Source organism: Somniosus microcephalus, chromosome 6 (assembly GCF_052327205.1).
Source record: "Somniosus microcephalus isolate GS21.2 chromosome 6, FLI_Smic_1.0, whole genome shotgun sequence".
Taxonomy (NCBI): domain Eukaryota; kingdom Metazoa; phylum Chordata; class Chondrichthyes; order Squaliformes; family Somniosidae; genus Somniosus; species Somniosus microcephalus.
This window is the reverse complement of record NC_140992.1, coordinates 193247807-193259383: the sequence shown is the minus strand read 5'-3', so window position 1 is coordinate 193259383 and position 11577 is coordinate 193247807. Positions and strand designations below refer to the sequence as shown.

The window sequence follows — 11577 nt, the reverse complement described above, 5'->3', positions numbered from 1 at the left end:
AAAAGTACTTGGATATGCACTTGAAGTGCCTTAACCTTCAGGGCTAAAGACCAAGTGCTCGAAGGTGGGATTAGGCTGGCTAGCTCCTCGTCGGCCGGACGGACACGATGGGCCGAATGAACTCCTCCTGTGCCGTAAATTTCTATGATTTTCGTCTATAAAGAAGTCATTGGTTTCCGTGACAACAAATGGCGTCGCAACAGCCTCATTGATGCCCACGCGCTACGGGCCGCCAGGCGCATGCGCTCCTGTTGCTGCGTCTTCTGGGTGTTGTCGTCACGAAGTTGCTGAGACTGCAAACACGAGCGAACTGGGCAATCCTGGCTGCCGCCGGAAGCTGCGGTTGTCATGGCATTGCGCGCGCCTGTGAATGGGAAATGGTTATGGACGACCCGAGCGTGTGGTTGGAACCGGAGAGATTTAGTCGAGCGGGCCGGTCCAGGCAGCCCGCAGAACTGCGAGCGTTCACTGCCACTCCCCTCGTCGTCGACTTCCACAGACTACTACGTCTAAAAAATGCAACCGGCGGCCTGATAGCAGGGGTAAGAGAGGCAGCTAACAGCAAGTTGTCTGTGGTAAGGAGGACAGTCGTCAGGGACAATAGCGCCAACTAACAGTAAACTACCACTGCCAGGCGTAAGAGAGGCAACTAACTGCTCATACTAAGGCTAAGAAAGGCAAACTTTCACTGGCAGGGGACAAGCCCGTCACTTTCAGATACAATGCAACCATTTACGTACCCCTCTTGAACAGAACCCCCACCCCAAAAAACGGTGGCTAATTTAGAAAAATCTCTGGAAAGTTCCCTGTTGACTTGCTAAGGCTGGAGCATTGCTGTATGAGACAATGATATCTTATTACTCGTTTTCCTTCCATCTAATTAACAACTTGCCTTTTATAACTGGAAATGCCCACTTTTCTCAGGAACTTTGTGTGAGTCTCTTTTAAATCAACAAGCTCAGACTAAGCAAAGGTAAGCCAACATAAATGAACAAATTATGTGATTTAGAAAGGAAAAGTAACCTCTACAAATCCTAGTGGGGAAGGGGTTCACCGGGATGAATATAAGAAAATGCAGAAATGTGTTAAGAGTGATCACGGGTGAAGAAAAAAGCATGGTAGCTGTCTTGTTTTGCACACTTTGTACAAAAATAATAACTTGCAGGACAACGGAGTATTACAGTTTAAACTTTTTTATGAAGCATTAGGTCTGATCTTAACCATACAGCACAGTGGGGAAAAAGATGGTGTTAGGACCCCTAGCCTGGGTCTTCCAAACAATAGAAGTCCTTACAGATGCCTGCAGGCCAATGACAACTCGGCGTGTGATCACGTGAATATAATAGGTATTCCTTACAGATGCCTGCGGGCCAATGATAATTCAATATGCAAATGTTACAGTAGCAGAGGCTAAACATAACAGTCCCACTCCAGGGACTTGCGCACATAAAGCTAGGCTGACACGCCAGTGCAGTGCTGAGGGAGTGCTACACTGTTGGACGTGCTGTCTTTCGGATGAGACGTTAAACCGAGGCCCCGTCTTTGCGCTCAGGTGGACGTAAAAGATCCCATGGCACTATTTTGAAGAGGAGCAGGGGAGTTATCCTCGGTGTCCTGGCCAATATTTCTCCCTCAACCAACATAACAAAAACAGATTATATGGTCATTTTCACATTGTTGTTTGTGGGAGCTTGCTGTGTGCAAAATGGCTGCAGTGTTTCCCACATTACGACAGTGACTCCACTTCAAAAGTACTTTATTGGCTGTAAAGCGCTTTGAGACGTCCGGTGGTCGTGAAAGGCACTATAGAAATGCAAGTTTTCCTTTTTCTTTCTTTTAAAAGTGTAGTCAGAATTGGTGAAAACCATAGAAAATGAAAATTGACTTGTAACTGAGGATGAGCACAAGATTGTAAATATTCTGAATGATTACTTCCTTTTAAGTATTCATTAAGGAAGATGAGAGAAACATGCACTCCCCAAACAGATATACCAAAGTAAAATCAATAACTTTGATATGAGAGAATGGATGTCTCAGACAGGCTAAAGGGGCTCAAAACAAGAAATTACCAAAGATGGATGGTATTTATGCTAGAGTCCTGAAAGAGACAAAGGAGGAAACTTATGTGGCACTGACTATCATTATGAGGGAGTCAGTGGACATTGGGGAGGTACCTTTTGATTTGGAACCAGGCCAGTATGGTGTGCATATTCAAAAATGATGAGAAAACAAACTCAAGACAACTACTGATTCATTAGACTCGCTTCCATTCCGTGTGAAATAATAGAATCAATTGCCAGGAGTTATTTTAAGGATTATCTTTATAATAACCTAGGAAACTGTAGCAAACATGGATTTAACGAAAGAACCTGTTGTGGCGGAGCCACCAAGAGACTCAGGGCAATTAGTAATAATCCCTTTATCTACAGTGTAGTGCAGCTGTGGACTGCACCTTTAAACTGTCTGTTAACTATACTGTATGTACTCCTGCACTCTGCATGATGACGTCATGACGCCGATCACGTGACCGCCAGTGGCGCGAAGAACGCGATGACGTCAGCTTCCAGAACCTTCCAGCAGTCGTCGAGTGCCTTGCAACCTGAACAGACTTGTGGACATCTTCTCCTGTAGTTTACTAGCTAACTTCGTTGTTTATTAAACTTTGTTATTTTGATTCACTGAGTCGAACTCCATTATTCGGATAGGAACCTTCGTTCCTACATTGGTGACCCCGATCTCGTCGGACAACTTTCGTTGAGATTCCATAATGAACACGAATGCCGTCGCCCTCAAACTGCCGCAGTTCTGGGAACAGCAACCAGCAGCATGGTTTTTCCAGGCAGAAGCCCAGTTTGCACTCCGGGAGGTTACAGCGGATTCGACCCGTTATTACTACGTGGTCTCCGCTCTCGACAGCGCCACGACCTCGCGGGTCGTCAGCCTCCTTGGCAATCCACCGGCTGAGGGCAAGTATGAAGCTCTAAAAACCCGTTTGCTACAGGTGTTTGATCTCAATAAGTCGGAGCGCGCACGCAGGCTTATTTCTATGCCCGGCCTCGGCGACTCAAAACCATCGGAACTGATGAGCCAGATGCTCACGCTTTTGGGTTTGGAGCCCCAATGCTTTTTGTTCCGCGAACTCTTCCTCTGCCAGGTACCTGAACCAGTTCAAGCGGCCTTGGCCAATTCTGCCATCACGGACTGTGCTGAGCTCTCTGCAGAGGCAGACAAGATATTTACGGTTACACAGCAGTGTTGTGCAGCCACAAGGCGCCCTTCCCCCGCGCGAGCGAAGCCCAGCCCTCCTCCAGCAGGCTGGTGCGCGTACCACGCACGTTTTGGCGCCAAATTTCGATGCTGCCGTCCTCCCTGCAGTTTCTCCCCGAAAAAAAAAAAAAAAAGACTTCAGCAAGCCTGCACTTTTCGAGACAGACAGCAGGGTCTGAAAAACACGTTCAGGTCGCCATGGCGGTCGGTTCAGCGGGAAAACTCCTTTACATTACGGATTCCATGACGGGACGACGATTCCTGTGCGACACTGGTTCCCAGTGCAGTATTCTGCCAACTTCAAAGCTGGATCTACAATCCGGCGGGCACAGTCCTTCCCTCGTGGCAGCTCATGGCGCGGCTATTCGCACGTTCGGAAAACGGACAGTCAATTTAACCTTCGCCGGACAGCGTTTTGTGTAGGAGTTTATTACAGCTAAGGTCTCACAGACCATCCTGGGGGTCGATTTCTTCTGTGCCAACGGCTTTCTGGTCGACATCCAACACTGCCGACTCATTAATGCGTCCACTTTGCATGCGGTGCCCTGCCACCGCAGCGCCGCCGTGTCCTGGTCGGTCGCCTGTGCAGTTCCATCGCAGGACAGGTTTACGCGTCTGCTCGGCGAGTTCCCGGAGCTCACCAGGCCGGCTTTTTCGGCTGCAGTCACGAGGCACGGTGTGGCGCATCACATCACCACAACAGGATCGCCTGTTTACGCTCGGGCGCGAAGATTAGAACCCGGCAAGCTTGCAGCTGCAAAGGCTGAGTTTCAGACCATGGAGCGCCTCGGGATCATCCGACGCTCCGACAGTCCTTGGTCCTCCCCACTGCACATTGTACCTAAACCAGGCGGCGGATGGCGGCCTTGCGGTGATTACAGACACCTAAACGAGGCCACTACACCGGACAGGTATCCAATACCCCATATACAAGATTTTTCAGCACATCTGGCGGGCAACTCCGTATTTTCCAAAGTGGATCTCGTCCGCAGATATCACCAAGTCCCTGTGCACCCTCAAGACGTCCCCAAAACAGCGGTCATCACTCTGTTTGGGCTGTTTGAGTTCCTCTGAATGCCGTTCGGTTTGGAAAAACGCGGCTCAGGCCTTCCAACGGCTAATGGACTCTGTTACGGGATCTGCCTTTTATTTTCGTTTACTTAGATGACATTCTCATAGCCAGCAAGGATTTGAAGGAACACATGGTGCATTTACGCACACTCTTTGCCCGTCTCAGCCAACATGGCCTTATCAACCCAGCCAAATGCAAGTTTGGGGTATCCAGTATTGACTTTCTGGGGCACAAGATTACCTCAGAAGGCGCCGTTCCACTGGCCACCAAGGTAGCGGCATTTACGGCATTCCCGCGACCTCACACAGTCAAATCCCTTCAGGAGTTTCTGGGGATGGTGAATTTTTATCATCGTTTCGTCCCCAAGGCAGCCCAGTTAATGCAGCCCGTGTACGAAGCACTCAAAGGGAAGTCGGGCAAGGACGTTATCACTTGGACACCGCAGATGGACCAGGCGTTCCTCGACACCAAGGCGGCGTTGGCAGACGCAACGATGCTTGCACACCCACTCCTGGGCGTGACAGTCGCCCTCACTACGGATGCCTCCGACTACGTCATCGGGGCGGTCCAGGAACAATGGGTCGACGGGACTTGGCAGCCGTTAGCCTTTTTCAGCCGCCAACTGCGCAAGAACGAGCGAAAGTATAGCACTTTTGACAGGGAGTTGCTGGCCCTGTTTTTGGCCATCCGACATTTCCGTTTTCTCCTAGAAGGGCGCCCGTTCACTGCATTCGTGGACCACAAGCCTCTCACTTTCACGATGGCCAAAACGGCAGAACCGTGGTCAGCTCGGCAGCAGCGCCACCTCACATTTATATCTGAATTTACGACGGATTTACGGCACGTGTCCGGCAAGGATAATCTCGTGGCTGATTGCCTCTCCCGCGCTCCAGTCCAGGCAGTTCACCTGGGCATCGATTTCGTCAGATTGGCGGAAGATCAACTGGCAGATCCCGAAGTGCAGGCATTTTGGTCCACGCCTTCCAGTTGGCAGGTAGCCAATGTTAAGTTTCAAGCAGCAGGCACCACGCTCTTGTGCGACACATCCATGGGAGTGCCCCGGCCCATTGTACCGGTCGAATGGCGTAAGAAAATATTCCAGGCTATACATGGTTTATCGCACCCGGGGATGCGAGCTTCACAACGTCTCATGTCCCGCAAATTTGTTTGGAAAGGAATGCATTTGGACGTCCGGGACTGGACAAACAATTGCGTCGAGTGTCAAAAATCGAAGGTCCATCGTCATGTCAAGGCTCCAGTGGCCACCTTCCCGGTGCCAGAACGACGTTTCGATCATGTACACGTGGACTTAGTGGGTCCTCTTCCCGTGTCGCGGGGTTTCACGCATCTCCTGACGGTGGTGGACTGTACCACCAGGTGGCCGGAAGCGATTCCCTTGGTCGCTACCACTGCAGCAGACGTCTCCAGAGCGTTCATTTCATCGTGGGTGGCTCGGTTCGGGGTGCCAGCCGACATCTCCTCTGACCGAGGTCCGCAATTCATGTCGGAGTTGTGGAACGCAGTTGCACAGGGCTTGGGTACCAAGCTGCACCATACCACCGCTTACCATCCGCAGGCGAATGGCCTGTTAGAGGTTTCATCGATCTCTCAAGGCGTCCCTCCGTGCCAGCTTGCGTGGACCCAACTGGGTGGACAGACTCCCCTGGGTGATGCTAGGCCTCCGCACAGCCCCCAAGGTTGATCTCCAGTCTTCATTGGCTGAGCTAGTCTATGGTCAGACACTTCGAGTACCAGGTGACTTTCTCCCTCCACACACTGAACCGTGGTCTGCAGCTCAGCAGCTCCTCCAGCATCACGAGGCGGCCAGGAATTTCCTGCCTATTCCAACCTTGCATCACAACCTACAGAGGCCTCATGTCCTGGCAGAGCTCATGAGCTCTGATTACGTCTTTATTCGGCAGGACGGCCACAGAGACCCGCTCAGACCGCCTTATGCTGGACCGTTTCGTGTCATCTCGGGAGAAAAACATTTCACGGTCTAAGTGGGCGGCAAGTCCGATACCATCTCTATCGACCGACTTAAACCAGCCCATCTAGATCGGAGTGAACCAGTCGTGGCTGCCCAGCCACCTCGCCGTGGACGACCACCGTTGACCGCCAGACCAGTTATTCAACGGCCCGCCATTTAACCGCCTGCATCGGCCTCATCCTTGCCCACACCACCTGCTATTGTTTCCTCCACGCCTGATGCGCCGCTGCAGACACAGCCAAGCACCAGCTCGTTTCCCAACGTTCCACCTCCGCTGCCTGAGTTTCGTCGTCGTTCGGGCAGGCTCATCAAACCTCCTGCTCGTTTGCCACTGGCTGTTAAAGAGAATTCTGGGGGGGCGCCTGTGGCAGAGCCACCAAGAGACTCAGGGCAATTAGTAATAATCCCTTTAACTACAGTGTAGTGCAGCTGTGGACTGCACCTTTAAACTGTCTGTTAACTATACTGTATGTACTCCTGCACTTTGCGTGATGACGTCATGACGCCGATCACGTGACCGCCAGTGGCGCGAAGAACGCGATGACGTCATGATGTCGGCTTCCAGAACCTTCCAGCAGTCGTTGAGTGCCTTGCAACCTGCACAGACCTGTGCACATCTTCTCCTGTAGTTTACTAGCTAACTTCGTTGTTTATTAAACTTTATTATTTTGATTCACTGAGTCGAACTCCATTATTCGGATAGGAACCTCCGTTCCTACACTGTTTATATAGTACTTCTCATGTCCTCAGGATGTCCCAATTTAAAAGGGGGTAGATCCTGTCTGACCATCCTCCTGGACTTATTTGAGGAAGTGACATCTCAAGTGGTCTGTGGAAAGCCATATGACATTGGGGACCTAGATTTCCAATGGGCGTTTGACAAAGTTGCACACAAACCGGCTATCAGTCAAACTCATAGCTGTGGGGATTCAGGGTAAATCCTGGGAATAAATTAGAAACTGGCTGAAGGGTAGAAAACAATGAGTACATGGTAGAGGAGTTATGTCTGATGGGGTTTGCGGGGGGGTGGGTGTGTAGGAGCGAGGTGGTACTGATTGGGGTGCCCCAGGGTTTGATATTGAGACCAGTACTGTAACCTTGATTCAGAAATAATGCAAAGTGGTCAGATGTACTGATGCCTAAATGGGAGGAGCATTGGAATTGGGGAAGCAATTCACAAAGGTTAACAAATTGGATAAAGTATGTAAGTGGGCAGAAAAATGGCTGATGGAATTTAAGAGACAAGTGTAAAGTACTGCACATGCGAAGCATGTCCAACTAATGCAAAGCATCAATCAAAAAAGCCAATAGAATGTTGAACTACATAACCAAAACAGTGGAATATAAGTCAGAGAACATCATGATCAAACTGTAGAGTGTTCTGGACAGACCACTCCTTGAGTTCTGGGTCCAGTTCTGGTTGTCGAGATATGGGAGATATTCAAGCATTGGAGACATTGCAAAGAAGAGCCACGAGGCTGATTCCTAGTTCAGAGGTTTGTGTTATAAGGAAAGACTGGAGAAACTTGGGCTTTTCAGCCTGTAATGAAGATGTCAGAGGGTATACAAGACAGTTAAGGATGTGGAAGAGGTAAATCTAGAATATGACTTTAAATTAAATTGAGAGTAGACAAGGGGTTACAAGTTCAAACAAACAGGTTCTAAATTTGCCTTTTATCAGGAAATTCTTCATGCAAAGAGTGATCAATACATGGAATGGACTTCTGAGTAAAGTAATGGAGCCAAAACCCCTGGAATCACTTTTTTAAAAATGTGTTTATGGGATGTGGGCGTCGCTGGCAAGACCAGCACTTATTGCCCATCCCTAATTGCCCTTGAGAAGCTGGTGGTGAGCTGACTTCTTGAACTGCTGCAGCCCATGTGGTGAAGGTACTCCCACAATGCTGTTAGATAGGGAGTTCCAGGATTTTGACCCAGTGACGATGAAGGATCGGTGATATACTTCTAAGTCAGGATAGTGTGTGACTTGGAGGTGGTGGTGTTCCCATGTGCCTGCTGCCCTTGTCCTTCTAGGTGGAAGAGGTTGCAGGTTTGGGAGGTGCTGCTGAAGAAGCCTTGGCGAGTTGCTGCAGTGCATCTTGTAGTTGGTACATACTGCAGCCATGGTATGCCAGAGGTGGAGGGAGTGAATGTTTAAGATGGTGGATGGGGTGCCAATCAAGCGGGCTGCTTTGTCCTGGATCAGTTATTCAATTGGATATTGAAATGGCGGCATGTAGGGTCCTTCTGGATGGATAGATAAATTCTGGGGCCAGTATAAGGGTGCTGTTTAATCCAAGAGCTGTTGGAGAAGTGGGGAATGATCCAGTAGCCATTGGAGGAGTGGAGAAGGAACCATTTGAAGCTGCTCCAAGGGATCAGTAGAGGATCAGAGTTTGATCAGGACACACTGCGGGAGCAGCGTTAAACCCAGGAACAAGGTGCAGCCCAAAAGCGAGCAGGAGAGGGAAGAACAGGGGCACAGTGGAGGAGAGCAGGGTCCAGGATCCAACGCAACAGATTAAAGCCCAAAAACTGCTGGGCGAGTGGATTTCAGTCCAGGACTGAACCCAAGAAGTAACATCAGATTTTTAAAAAGTTACCATTTGGTAGCAGGCAGGAAATTCCAGGTGGTCTAGTAGAAGAGCAAAGTTCCTGCAGCAGAGGAGTCCAGAACATTGGGGATATCAGAATACAGGTGATGAAAGCAGAATCCAGTTCAGATACAGTGAACGTCTTGGGACATTTTATTACAGTAAAGATACTATAAAATGCAATTTGAAGTAGTAGCTGGAAGAAACATAGGTTGCCAGGCTGCCAATGAAAATACAAGGGTAGAAATTCATCTGGAGTGGCAACGCAAAACAGACGATAGCGAATCAGCAGCCCGTTTTACACTCTGCCCAGTTCTCATTTCTGTTGAAGTAACTTGTTACCCAGCTGACCCACCAGTTTGCTGACTCACCACACCTTTGTAAAACAAGCAAAATAGAACTGCCTGTGGCTTTTCCTTCATAGTTAATCTGGATTTATACTGTAATATTCAAATTTTCTGCGTATCGATATGTCAGTAGTCTCTGCTAAGCCTTGTTATGGCACTGAAATGAATTTATATAGATAATACCAAGCAATGTTCTGCTTTGTTATCTTGAAATACATTATCGTGCTGCAGTACACAATCTTGTGTATTAGCTGCAGATGGAGAAGGTTTTATTTTTCCATCTTGGCCCTGCAATGCTGCAGACATCACTCTGCTGAAAGTGGCTGATTTGATTCTGAGCTGGTATATTTCGTCGAAGGGCTCAGTTCTATTCCATCTTTATGCTGTGATCTGACCCGAGGGCTGTTACCCCCTACCCCATAATTGTATGACTGTAGCTTTGGAGCTTGCAGCAGCTGCAACTTGTTTGGACACCAACGCTTATGACAAGACAACTTGATAAACCAAAGGTTGTACTTTTGTTGTTTGTGAGATAATTGGGATGATTGGCGTGCCTTTACTGTGGGGTTTGATATGTGGATATCCCTGCTTGTTGATGAAAAGCATTTCATATTTCATTTACGGCAGTTTGTACTTCATATTTCATTTACACCTCTTTTATTTGTCATGGGTACAGCGGGCTTATTTTTGGTGCAGCAATATCTGTACTCCTGTACCGCTGAAAGGTTTAATGAATGGCATTGAACAGCTGTCTGCATTGTTGATATTTCTTCTCCCAACCTGAGGATTTTCCTTCTTTCGTTGAAATGTGTGAAGATGGAATGCCTTGGATTAATTGTCCTTTTGTGTAGTGCTAGGCATGTATGATGGGAGAGGACATGATGCAACTGACATGGAGGGGGAAGAGTGAGAAAAGTATGTGAGGGCAGAAGATATGAAAATGCACAGAGACCAGAATAGCAGTTTACTGAGAGAACTCCCAACCACTTGGTTATACATTTAATATTTTGTAGCTGACGCTTCCCCTCCCCCACCACCATGATTTGCGGCTCTAGCAAAGAACCACAAAACGAGGCTTCTGTTGTAAATACCTTTTAACTATTGTTGCCTTTTAAGAAAATTGCACTGTGCAGTATTCTTAAATGTTAATATAACGTATACGTGTAGTCACTTCTGTGAGTAAACATGTAGCGAAGTTTGAATTGCTCATTTCATTTACTTAAAAAAAAAATCAGATTGTGACTTTGATCAAAAGATGAAATTTGTTTCCTTAATTAATAGCAGTTTGTTTAATAGAGAGAACTGGTTTGCATCATTGTGATGATTTGTACGACAGCAGAGAAATGCAAAATGTCAATGTCGTCCTGCAGATTCAATTTTGTATTTGATCAGTTTTCGATAAACAAATATAATATAAAGATATGTGGGAATATAAATACCTAAGGTGTTTAAAAACAAGTCATTGAAAAATATAGGAGACTTTTTTGATATTTGCTTTGTGATCAGAGGTTCAGTATTACAGGGTATTCCTTTTTTGAGGGACAAACTTGTGTGAGGATGAGAAAAGCTGAATTTGGCATGTAAAAACAGAACTATGCTAAATTGAATTTACAAAGTCTCTTGAACTCAATCTGAAGCTGTTCTTGTGAGTGGTAATAGACCATTACAATTGTTATTACTGTACGTTTAGTTAGTATCTGCCAAGTATTGCACTCATAGTATGATTTATTTATGAATCATGATATTGACCAGAATCTTTACTTGAGAGTTGGGGCGGGTGCGTGTGGCCGTGTAGCGGGTCGCCATCCCGAAGTTTTTAACAGCGCTTTCTGCACTGCGTCTTTAATGCAATGACATCAATTGAAACAGTCATGCGGGTTTCCCGGCCCAATTAAATGGAGTGGGTCTGCTGATGTCAGCGGTGAGTTTTCAGCTCAGATATTTGAAGGCGCCATGCACACGTCCCAGTTGAATGTTGTTGGAGGAGGCATAAAGGTGGCACAAAGGAGAGGTAGCAATTGCTCGATATCACAGAGATTTGTGTGGGTCCAAGCAGACATGGAGTCACAGCGGCAGAAGGCTGCGCCAAGATTCTCTGATGCCTCCCTGGAAGTCCTGATCCAGGGAGTCAGAGCGCATAAGAAGGTCCTGTTCCCTGGAGATGGGTGCAAAAAGAGCAGCCAGAACCACCATGGCTGGAGATCGTGGAGGAGGTCAGCAGCAGAGATGTAGTAAGGCAGCCCTGGATCCAGTGCCAGAAAATATTCAATCTCATGAGGTCAGGAAAGGTGAGTGCAATGCCACATT

The 11577-nt window shown here is 47.8% G+C and overlaps 1 protein-coding gene across 2 annotated transcripts in view; it reads left to right on the top strand.

Annotated features, from left to right (window-relative positions):
- Nucleotides 1-230: 230 nt before the first annotated feature.
- LOC147116298 (uncharacterized) overlaps nt 231-11577 on the top strand; it is a 313953-nt gene continuing 302606 nt past the window's right edge. The window contains exon 1 of one of the 2 annotated variants that reach the window (XM_085991139.1): nt 231-542. In XM_085991139.1, the coding sequence (XP_085847265.1) occupies nt 378-542 (165 nt within the window). In that variant the 5' untranslated portion in view covers nt 231-377. The remainder of the gene's footprint in view (nt 543-11577) is intronic. The other variant, XM_085991138.1, reaches the window with a different exon arrangement.